The following is a 12,965-nucleotide window of genomic DNA, read 5'->3' on the forward strand; positions in this document are numbered from 1 at the left end:
TATTCCCTATATTGTACTGTGGTAATCAGAGTAAATAGAGCAGACACTGAAATAGAATTATCTTTCTAAGAATTGGGTTTAAACTGGAACCTACCCTGTGTGAGTGATAATGAAGGTAGTTATTAAATGGTTATTATGATATAAGCATTAATAGTATATTTGCTTCATCATTGGACCCTCCTGATAACAGGGAGTAATAACAGACACAAGGGAAATAGCACCCTCCTCTTGAGTGGCAGAAATAGATACCCTTTTACAGTCATCTTCTGGACTCCCACAAAGCTTCCATAATTTACTGATAAAATATGAAGAAATCCAGAAAGAGGAGGAAATTCAATTTTCATTGAACTTTGATGGAACTGTGCATATTATTTGGACTTGTATAGCATTGTAGCTGCTATGGCTCTTTAGTGTAATTAACTGTATTTATGTTAATGTATGTACAAAATTTTGAGGTGTGATCTTATCCGGTAGGTAGCCATGCACTAATATAGCTTGTATGTGCTGGAAATGTGAATGGTGTGCCTTGGTAGGATAATAGTCTTGAAGATGTGCTTGTTTAGTTTTAGGTTTTTTTTGTATACTAATTTTAATGCCCTACTTTGACTACTTAAAAAGTAGGAATATTATATAAAGTAAAGATTGTTACCGTGAGTAGCAATATCAGTGAGTGAAAGTGAATTCCTCAGAGTGTTAATACATCAACAAACTAAAGTATATTATCTCAGACTTTAAAATGATCTATCTTACAAAACCACCCAACCTGGGAGTGTCACGATGGGAGCGTGACCACATTCCTGGGGGGGGGGTGTCTAGTGGTTTTCAAGCATTAGGCTGCCCCAGTCATCCCTCCTCTTCCTTTCAATCACCCATTCATTGCTGCGTACACAAGTGGTAGGTGCGCGTGGCACCCCAGTAGACAGTTGCTGTGCACAGCAGATGTGAATGGGCAAACCTACCAACTTCCTTAACAGCGGGACATAGCGGTCCCAATTAGGATGGCGGGACAGAACCCTCAAATTGGGACTGTACTGCCTGCATTAGGACAGTTGGGAGGTATGCAATATTGCAAATAAGACTAAGAAAAAAATAAAAAAAGACAGTTCAGTAAAAGCAATACGTCAATGTCCGTCAGATTATTAAGTAGTTTGCATTCACAATTAGAAACAAGGTTTAACTACATGAATAATTATACATTCGGTTATATTACCCTTTATCCTAGCAAACGTTTATCAAATCTGTGAACATTTGCATGTTGTTGACCTACATAACAGTTGTTCAGATTCTTAATAAACTGATCCAGTCCTAACTAGACTGTTCAGTGTGATGAACTGCATAAATTAATGCAGCAATGACCCCTACAGAGTAATTTTGAAATATATTATAAAGCAACCATGCACAACAGTATTTTCTTTGTCTGCTTTATATTATATAACCCCCTATGATTATGGAGGGATTATATAACAAAGATTTTGTGCATCCTCTGTAAAAGAGAGATTTACTATAAAATACTCTACATCTAATGATTGGAATCCATGTAGTGGAAAAGAATGGAATCTTAGCAAAAGGGACCATTTGTAAGAAGTGTACGTACAAACGTTCTATAAACAAAACAGAACATTTTATACCTTTTTAGCATTTGGAAAACTGACAATCAATGTAATGTCACAGAAAACATTAAGTAGCAAGAATTTCTATGAACCTATCAATTCTAGGAAGCAGTTGTATCAGATATGAAGTTGAAAGGGCTCTTACGTTAATGAAAACCAGTGACCGAAGCTATAATATATACATTATCTAAGTGGCTTTTTTTGTGCCAATTTTGCCTTATTTACACCATATCTCCTCTTCTCTGAAGCATATTTGCTATTTTATCTACATAAACTAGCAAGTGACAGTCTGAAGGCTCCTACCAGTACAGCAAACCTACAACTGGGAGTTACGCTGTGAAAACAACCACAATGATCAATAATAATCTTATGGAAATGAACCTGATCATCATGCTGGTAAATTCCGCCTGTGTTAAGTGGTCATCTTCCTCAGTGATGCTGGAAGTGGTCCTGCTGTTTAATGGGTAGCCAAATTGGACAATGATCAAATTATTATCTTATTATTATTGTTTATTTAAATATCACCAATTATTTTGTGCAGCGTTGTACGGAGGATATGTAGTAATTGACATCAGCCCCAGTCCCATTCTCAACCATACACACACACACACACAGACTAGGGCCTATTTTTGTCAGGAGCCAATTAGCCTATGTTTTGGCCTTGGGGGGAAACTAGAGCACGAAAGCAAGGGGAGAACATACAAACTCCACAAAGGCAGGTCCCTGGTCGGAATCAAACTCATGACACCAGCGCTTTGAGACGCCAATGCTAACGACAGTGCTATCATGTTGTACCAAATGATCCACAATGGTATTTGGTCAGCTTTACTCAAACAGGGTCACTGGCTTATGCTGTTCAATAATGAATATATTACCTACAAGGGTAGATGGCGAGCATGAAGAAGCAAGGCATACTGAACAAATTCAAACCAGTTAAGTCAAAATAGCAAAACTAATTTTGGACTCGAATACTTATATTCAGCCGGTATTTCTTTTCTTAAATATGTGTTACAGATTTATGATTTGTAAATATTTTGAGTTGAAAAACAACATAGAATAGTCACTAGGCTTTTTGTAGCACTGTGCTTTGCAGATTGTAGCAACATTGTTTCAACAAAGCGAAAAACAAACAAAAGAACAGTTATTGTTTTAGTAAATATTGAATGGAAGATGATGTGAGACTACAGACTACTAACTTTTTAGTCACTTGATTGTCAGCAGAAATCTCAAGAGCTAAATACTATGGTTGTAATATTTTGTAAACATTATCAGTTGGGGAACATTAGTTAAAATATACATCCTTTTAACAATTCCATTTAACATACAACTTTTAGTATTTTACAAGACACAAAGCACATTTATCATATAATCTGTTATTTCTGACCAACCGAATAAGCAATGTCAATTTGCATAAATAAATTAACACAGTTCCCAGTCTATGATATGTAGTATTTTATAGCATATACAGCCCCACGTTGAATGCTGTCAAATTGGAAAAGGAAACATAATGTGAAAAGAGGTACACATGCACGTGCAGTCTTCGGCCCTCTGATCTGTAAACATTTTCCAGTGGGATTCATGTATTGTAATTTAAATTCTGACAGCTGCTTGTGAGTACAACTCCTGTAGTGTGGCACAATCATTTATGCATTGTGCTATGGTGTTAAACAGTGAGCTCCTATAATGACAGAAAGATGACTTCCCTGAAGAACAGCACATTTTTGGGGCCTAAAAATGTTAATGATCAGACTGAGTTAGAATGTGAAATACTAAATTTTATATTCATTACAACTACACTCTACAAATGTACTAGTAGAGTATTTGCATAACAACTGACATACAGTGAGTGAAGCCAATGCACTGTGTACAGAAGAGTACTAGATAGCATACCTCCTAACATTTGAGTACATGGCATAAGACATGGGGACGTGGCCACAGCATAACGGGGGGCGCAGGCATGTCATGATGGGGGCGTGGCCACTCCCTCAAAGGACTGCCACTTAGAAACCTCCCTTCCCCGCTAAACAGTGCAACACGCACCAGTAGCAGGTGTGCGGCACCCGTCCACCGCTGCTCTGCTATCGTCAGCATCTGTGAACGGAAGGTACCTCACAAGTTACCACCCGCAGGACATAGCCCTAAAATCAGGACTGTCCCACCAAAATTGGGACAGTTGGGTGGTATGAGATAGACAGCTGGATGTCAGTCTTTAGGGGAGGCCAGAAGATACAATTCTGCTGACTGCATGGGTTGTCCGCTTATAGAACAGCTCACTTTAATGGTAAACATTTCTGAACCTTGATGTGTATATTGTGGTAAAGGGATACACTGAAATGCACTGAATTGTAACAGGCATGGATAAAAAATAAAAAAATTAGAATGATGTTTATTGGGGCTTCACATTATGTGTAAATGTTCACTTGCATACAAACATTTATAACAATGAAAGCTTAAACATCCTTGGGTAAAATATAAATATCCAAGCATAAGTGTGCAGACAAGGTTCTTACAAGTCATGAGTGTGCTACTTACAACCTTAACTCACCTTTGCTGCAATTGTTGCTGCTGTTATGTGTGAAGAGGAACTATCTTCTGTTGATGCAACACCACTATCTTTTTTCTCTTCCTCCTCTTCCTCACACTGCACCCCTTTATCTTCTGTCTGTTTGTGAGGGCTTGTCGTTGGTGGAGGAGAGAGGGGAGGTGGCGGAGAGGGTAAATCTTCTAACTCATCATGAACTTCTTTTACTTTCACAATAGCATCCTTTAAAAGGTCTATAGCATGAGGTAGGGCTGGCAGTATAAATTGAAAGCACTCCTGTACCAAAAAAAAAAAAAAAAAGAGAAGAATATGTGAAATCATTTTTCCACTGGACAAAATATGTACTTGAAGTCTACTGGTCCTCGACACACAGGAGAAACATCCTTTTTGTGGGCTTAATTATTATTCATGAGAAACCAGTGATGAACCAGAGAATGAAGCATGGGCAGACCACTTTGATTGAAATAAAAAGGTTTGGGCTATGGCATTCTGCAACATCTGCAATGTGCTAAATTCTAGTCTATATGCATTTAATTTCTTTCACATTATGACCCTGTTGTGTAATTACATCACACACTGAGCAGTATAAATGGATGTAAGGTTACGGTCACTATAATTTTATTGTATTTTAAACAAGTCAATAAATGCTAACTTACATCATGTATAAAATAAAACATACAGAACAGAAAACGCAGCATAAGGCCAGGTACACACTGAAATTAAAACACACATGAAACCGGATGTCACACGCTAGCCTCAGAGTCACATTTGACATGCAGTTGTTAACTCTCAATTTTACGTGCATTTGGGAGGTCACTTGAGGTCATTCCATTGGCCTCAATATATATGTTCAGCAAACCACAGTGCACACCAAACACAGGCGTAGAACACTACAAAAATGTTACTAATAAATATTTTACTATTGTAACAGCTTGATTGCTCCACTACTTAGTTTAATCATAACAATGTAAATAGTAGTAGCTGAGGTGAAGGTCAACATGTCACTAAAAGAAGCGGAAGACCAATACCAGTTAAATAATAGTAATAAGGAGAACCACCTGCATACTCTGAGGCTAGCGCCCCACGTGACTGGAGCAAGCCTCCAGCAACACCTTCTGCACCCAGCCAATGACAAGAGGGGAGTGAGCGAGGAGGACACTTCCAGTGCACGACTCAGCAGGAGTGAGAAGAACCATTGAAGAGAGTGTGATGTAGAAGAGAGAGGAGCAATTAAAGAGAGTAAGGAGCAGATAGATACAGAGAGAGGAATATATAGAAATGCTAAATAAAAACAGAGAGAGAGGCTGACAGCTGGTGTAAAAACAATGTAAGAGAGAAAGACACAAATGGAAAATGAAGACAGTGTGTGTATATACAAGTGAGAGAGACTGAGTAAAGACTGCAAGAGAGAAAGACAAAGATAGAATTAAAGAGAGTGAGAGATTGACAGGAAGGAGAAGATAGAAGCAAGGTATATAAAGAGGAGAACAGTCATCATCATCAACATTGGATATGAGAACTCATTCACATCAGTCCCTGCCCCATTGGAGCTTACAGTCTAAATTCCCTAACAGACAGACAGAGACTAGGGTCAATTTTGATAGCAGCCAATTAACCTACTAGTATGTTTTTGGAGTGCGGGAGGAAACCGGAGCACCCGGAGGAAACCCACGTAAACACGGGGAGAACATACAAACTCCACACAGATAAGGCCATGGTCGGGAATTGAACTCATGACCCCAGCGTTGTGAGGCAGAAGTGCTAACCACTTGGCCACCGTGCTAGAATTGGATGTGGGAACCCTGAAAGACAGCAAAATAAATGGATAAAGTAAAAAGTAAAAAGAAATTAGAGAAGAAGTAACAAACAATAGAAAGCAAGAGTAAATGGAATAGAGCATAGAGAAGTGAAAGACTATAACCATAGAGAAGATTCAGGTAAAGAGGTGAGTGACACATTTTCAAGTTTCTTTAATGTTGAATTTCAATTAGTGTAAATTTTAGTAAGATAGGAAGTTCAGGTGACAAGTAGGATAGCATAGACAGGGGGGAATTTAACCAAAGATAAACAGTCAGACAAATAACAGAGAGGGAGGGAGGAATTTGACGACGACAGTGATTTAGGATGGGAAATAAGGAACAGAGAGTGAAGTTTTGTGGATGAGAGAGAAGATTACAGTAGGGAGATCAAGGACTGTAACCGCAGACAGCACCACCCAGGAAAACATGAAAGACTTTAGCGATAAACGAGAACCTGTTAAAACAGAAGCTAATGCTTCCCATTTAAAACCCTTCAGGAACAAGCCTACCTGGATCAGGAAGACATTGACAAACCACATCAGCCTACTAATTCTGGGCATCACCAGTTACATATAAGTGATACCTAATTGACTCATTACGTCTTACAAATTGTGAAAAAGATATGTCCTGGCCACTTAAATTTCTTCAGAATATTTCTATCTACAAACATTCAGATACAAACTGATAAGGAAAAATAGGAACCATAAGAGGTTTAAATTTGCAAATTGAATGGTCATTACCCCATTGTATCTGTCATTGGTAACTAAACTTAGCCTTTACTAGTGCAATGAATACAACATTGTAGAGTTTTAAGCTAAGTGACATGATTATAAATATAAAAATATAAATGAGTACTCTCACTGAGATGAGTACCTGTAAATAACTTAGTGGTTAATGCTGAATTTACTCTGAGGCCTGTGGAATGTGATTGTATTTGGACAGGTCTGGTAACCCCCAGCTACAGATGAGATTAGGGTGCCAGACAACGGTTTTTGACATGGACAAGGTGCTTGCTCATATTAATATAGGGAACCCAATACATCAAAATAAACTTTCATAAACCATGTTCTACGAGATCTCTATGCCAATCTTAATAAATAAACAAAGGCCCAGGTCATGTGCCATCAATAACTACTAGCTCTATAAGTTAAAGGGACAGACCAAAAATCTACCCAAATAATTTATCTAGCATAGTCATGTTTCATAAATATCTGTGCATAAAATCATGCTAATTTCCTAGACTAATCATGATATTTCTATCATATTCTGGAGAAAACATAATTAATTTATAAAAATGCTGGCATAGAAATTTATGTGCAGTGAAGGCCATAAAAGAAAAAAGGAAAACAGATCAGCCAACTAGCACATTTCTTTTTGACCTCACAATGCAGGGGGGTTGGTGGGCAGCTGATATTTTTAAACATTTAAATGTATTTCATTAAAAATTGCCAGTTCTTGCGTATCAATCTGCTAATGAGGTTCTATGCACTTTTTAGCATGCCCCTTCACTGATTCTATGAAACATGCATGTCTTTAATTTCTGTTTTTATTCTGTTTTATTTTAGAAGCTTGTTTACAATTGTATTTCAGTATGTAATTTTATTAGATTTTTTTCTACATTAAGCATTTTGTCTTTCTACATCATATTAACCATTTTATAATGCTCTGTTTTTGTGTTTTTATCAATTCATGTGCCAGTTTAGATTGGTTATAAACACTACATAACTAAATACAGGGAATTGTTTGGTTTACAATAACTGTGATTAATTTAAGTTGTGATTTTACTGCAAGACAAATCAGTCTGAGACTCCTTCAAAACTTGGTGGCATAAATAGGTAGTTAAATAGAGAGTACGAAATATAAGTTTGGGGGAGTTTAATCATTTTTAGACAGACCAGGTGGTTTTGTTTTGATTACTCTTTCATACTCACACATCATGTTTGTGTCTTGTCAAAACAATGAGTTAGTAAGTATTACATTGTAATTTATTGTAATAAAGTTTACTATTACACTTAGACTAATTTGATATGTACAAATAGCTATCAATACAGAAATTCAACATTTAAAGTTAAAGTAATAGGTATGCAGAATGTATAATACCGAGCCTTACAAATTATTAGTGACATATCATCTGCAATATCCCTGAGTTCACCATTTCCAAATCTTGCATGAGGTCATTAGCACTTCCAACAAAAACCTGGCAGAACACCATACAAGTATAAATGAGAGTCGGTTTTCTGAACATGGCACAATGGGTTCCCATTGTCATACCCGGTTCAAAGCATTGTACCAAGTTAATCACACTATTAAACTGATGTCATTTAATACCAGTGGATATGAGTCAACAGGAGTTGTGATCAGTTGTAAGATTTTGAGAAATGGAAATGATGGTACACACAAACCTTACAAAATGTTGACTATACCGAGAAATTTGTTATTATATATTATTTCATTACTAGCAGGAGCAGATTAATGTCATAATCTGCTGCTATCCATTTATGCAATAAAAACCACTGAGAAGTCATGGGCAGGATTTTGAATGTTATCCTTAACTGGTCAATAACTCTGCCGTTACCCTGTAAGATGTATAGGGTCAGCTTATATTAACAGTGTAGTATGGGCGTTCTACGAAGAAAAAAAAAAAAAGACTTGCATATATAATAGATCAGTGTCTGTGTGAAACATAGAGTACATATGTTTTGCTCAACAAAATAAGTGGCCATTCATGTTAGGGATAAAATTCCTTTTAATGGAAATAACGAATTCTAAGATGGAGATAAATCATTCTGCTATGGATGTAAAAAGAGGCTTTAGTAATGCCAGAAGGTAACTAAAATTGTACATGAGCATAATGACTGCAATATCTCTAATCAAGCTGTTGCAATGATACATAAATACTGCTAACTAGAAAGAAATGTTCACTATTGATTCACAGTCACAAGAAATGTAAATTCTATTCACAAACCCAGAAGAACAAAATAAGATTTTTACTCACCGTAAAATCCATTTCTCTGACTCCATTGGGGGACACTGCGAGACATTGTGGTATAGTAGTGGACTCAGGAGTCTTGTCACTTTAACTGCTAAGTCTTTGTACTCCTCCTCTGCTATGCCCCTCCTCTCCAGAGAGATCCTCAGTTTTGAATAGCCAAGAGTGAACGTAAAGGAGGTAATATAACCTGAAAGGTCTTAAATTATAAAAGAACCAAAACCATAGTTTTAACACACAGAACTATATAGAGAGCACTGGGAGGGTGCGCAGTGTCCCCCAATGGAGTCAGAGAAATGGATTTTACGGTGAGTAAAAATCTTATTTTCTCTTCCCTGCCATTGGGGGACACTGCGAGACATTAGGGATATACCAAAGCTTCCTCAAGGGTGGGAATGCTCTGGACCAGCTGCACGCATAATCCTGCGACCAAAGCTTGCTTGAAGTCTGTAAAATTTAGTGAAAGTGTGGACGGAAGACCAAGTCGCCGCTCGACACAACTGCTCCGCCGACGCCCCATGCCTAGCCACACAGGAGGCACCCACTGCCCTAGTAGAATGTGCCTTAAAATTTTCCGGGACGGACAGAGAAGCTGCAATGTAAGCTTCTCGAATCGTGGATGTGATCCACCGGGCAATTGACTGCTTTGAAGCAGGCCATCCTCTTTTATTGGCGTCATATAAAACAAAAAGATCTCTGGTCTTTCTGACCTGAGACGTACGGTCTACATAACCCTGTAGTGCTCATACCACATCCAACAACTGCATAGACCCATCTAAGGAGTCCTTCTTTGCTCGGAACGCAGGGACAACAATTTCCTGATTTAGGTGGAACCTGGAAACCACCTTAGGAACGAAAGATGGCTTGGTACGAAGGACCGCCCTATCAGCATGAAAAATAGGAAAAGGGGGGTGTCACAGCGAAGAGCTAGGCCGTCAAAGCCAGCTGATCTAAACCCTGGTAAAGGAATGGACCCTGAACCAGAAGATCTATCTTCATTGGAAGCCGGAATGGAGGAGCCCCCGCTAACAATAGCAGATCTGAGAACCACGCTCTGCATGGCCAAAATGGAGCTATTAGAATAGCGGGAACTCTCTCCCTCTTCAACTTCTTTAGGACACGCGCAATCATTGGTATGGGAGGGAAAATGTACACCATTCGATATGGTCATGGGGCCGACATGGCATCTACTATTTCTGCCCCGTGTCTCGAGCTCTTGCGGCGTAGCACGGAACCTGATGGTTCAGTCTGGACGCCATCAGGTCTATGTCCGGGCAGCCCCAAAGATCCACCAGAAGGGAGAAAATCTGACTGTTCAAAGCCCATTCCCCGGGATGAAGTGAATGTCTGCTGAGGAAGTCTGCTTCCCAATTCTGAAACCCCGGAATGTTGGGCACCTGATGCTCTGCCAAAGACAAAATGCGCCTGGTCTCTCACATGGCAGCCTCACTGCGAGTGCTCTAGAATATTTATAGGAAGAGAGGCTTCCTGAGGGGACCAGAGACCCTGAAGCCTCAGGGTTCCTGTTACTCCTCCCCACCCCAACAGACTTGCGTCTGTTGTGACTAGAGTCCAAGACCAGGTCTGTAAGGACTGGCCCTTCTCCAGATTGGTTTGGGACATCCACCAGACAAGGGACAGCCTTGTGGGCGTGGACAGACAAATAATCTGCTTGTCTAAATTCTTTTGAGTAATCTGAGACCACTTGAGTAAGATCTCTGCCTGAAGTGAACAGGAATGAAACTGCGCAAAAGGGACTGCTTCGAATACCGAGACCATTGTCCCCAGCAGTTTCATGCAACTGAGGACCGAGACCCTCCTTTTCACTAGAATGGCTCTGGTCCTTCTCTGCAGAGCTAGGACTTTTTCCCTTGGGAGAAAAACTCTCAGAGACTGAGTATCGAAAAGCAGGCCCAAAAAACGCATTTGTTGATCTGGAACTAGAGATGACTTGGGTAAATTCAACACCCAGCCGTGACTCTGAATAAACTGCATAACTGTGTGTATATGTTGGGATAAAAGGACTGCAGACGGTGCCTTCAAGAGAAGGTCGTCTAAATAAGGGATAATGGTTATCCCCCTCTGACGCAAAAGACCGACCATGATGGCCATAATCTTGGTAAAGACACTGGGAGCGGTAGCCAGACCAAATGGAAGAGCCCTGAACTGGAATTGCGCCTCTCCTACTGCAAACCGAAGGAGACTCTGGTGTCCTTCCCATATCGGAACATGCAGGTAGGCATCCTTGATGTCTATGGATGCCAAAAACTCCCCTTTCTCTATCCCTGCTATTACAGAGGGAAGGGATTCCATGCAAAATTTTTGAATATTCAGTTGTTTGTTTAACGACCGAAGATTCAGAATGGGCCGGAAAGACGCATCTGGCTTTGGTACCAGGAAAAGGTTTGAGTAAAATCCTAGACACCTTTCTAGAGGAGGAACATGAACAATAACCTGCGCTGCTAGAAGTTTTGGAATAACTTCCTGAAGAGCAACACGTCTGAGGGGACAAGAGGGGAGAGGGGTGATGAAAAATCTGTTACAGGGGGAGTGGGCGAGGTCTATAACATAGCCCCTGGACACAATCCCTCGAATCCAGAGACATGTTATGGACTTCCACCACTGATCTCTGAACTGAAGACGTGTTCCTACTTGATGCTCCCCCCGAGAAGCTCCGTCACGCTGAGCTCTAATCTGCTGGGCGAGTAGAACCTCTTCTCGCCGCACCTCTACCTCCTCTGCCTCTATTAGCAGATGCCCTTGACGCTGAGTACTGTCCTCTATTAAGGGTACCTCCCCCTCGGGTAAAGCTCTGAAAGGAACAAAACCTACCCCGACGGGGCCTGTTGGATTAGTAGGGAGAGAAGTGCCCTTTGACCCCGTAGTCTCTTGAATGACCCTTTCAAGCTCCGCCCTGAATAGGGTTAAGCGGTCAAAGGGTAAATTCTCTAATGCCCTCTTAGAGTCTGCTTTAACCGACCATGTCCGTAACCATAGGTTACGACGAGCCGCTACAATAAGAGCGGAGGCCTTAGCATTCACTGACACCGCATCCATGGCTGTTTGCCACATACTCCGAGGTCTCTACTAGTACATACTCTGCAAGATTTAAGAGTTCCGTACGAGGAGTATTATCTCTAAGACCTTTAATCAAAGCTTCCATCCATAACTGCACGGCCTTGTTAGCCCAGGCCACAGCCATATTTGTTCTCAACAAGCTTCCCACAGCAGTGTATGCTGAGCGAAGAGCTAAATCACACTTTCTATCCGTGTATACTTTAAGGGTTATCCGTTCTTGAACAAGAATAGCAGAAGTTGAAGATAAACAGGCTACAGGGGTGTCAACCTTAGGTAACGACTCACATTTTACTGTGTCCTCAGGTGGCAGAGGATAAAGGGATTTAAATTTTCCCGGCATCATAAATTGTTTATTTGGCTTATGCCAAGCTTCTCAAATAATCTCCAACATCTCTGGAGAATGGGGGAATGTAGCTAACTGAGCCTTAGCTCTTTTAAATAGTGAGACACCCGTGGGCGCTGAGGGCTCAGGATCAGCAAACCCTAAGGTATGCCCGATTCCTAGAATTAGACTATCCACACTAGTGGAAACTGAGTCAGAGTCATAAGGGCTCTCCCCTTCCAGGTGTAAATCTACCTCACCTTCCTCTGCCGAGGAGAGATCATAGTACTGGTCTAGGTCAAAATCTGTATCAGTAATAGCTCTCTTACCCCTCTGGGAAATAGTTAATAACCTATCTTCCCTGTGGGTTGACCCTGCCTGTGATGTGGAAGCGTTTTCGTCAGACTGAATGCCTGCAAGTGGGGTAGTGTTTTCACGTACCTCTGTTACCCGCAGCATAACGGTCGTCAGTTTTCCACAGCCGAAGAGAAGGACTGCAGCCAAGGCGGTTCTACCACTGCCGAAGATACCTACTAGACTGAGCTGTTTCGCCTCTGAGCGTCCGCAGTACAAGCTGCACAAAGGGCGTTTCGGTCTGTGTGTCCAACAGAAAGTTTTCTATTAC

The 12,965-nt window shown here is 40.5% G+C and overlaps 1 protein-coding gene across 1 annotated transcript in view; it reads right to left on the bottom strand.

Annotated features, from left to right (window-relative positions):
* Positions 1 to 12,965, bottom strand: part of LOC142108926 (uncharacterized) — a 42,056-nt gene that overhangs the window by 20,308 nt on the left and 8,783 nt on the right. The window contains exon 3 of the mRNA XM_075192905.1: positions 4,156 to 4,428. Coding sequence (XP_075049006.1) covers positions 4,156 to 4,428 — 273 coding nt within the window. The remainder of the gene's footprint in view (positions 1 to 4,155; positions 4,429 to 12,965) is intronic.

This window comes from Mixophyes fleayi, chromosome 12, assembly GCF_038048845.1.
Source record: "Mixophyes fleayi isolate aMixFle1 chromosome 12, aMixFle1.hap1, whole genome shotgun sequence".
Classification (NCBI taxonomy): Eukaryota; Metazoa; Chordata; class Amphibia; order Anura; family Limnodynastidae; genus Mixophyes; species Mixophyes fleayi.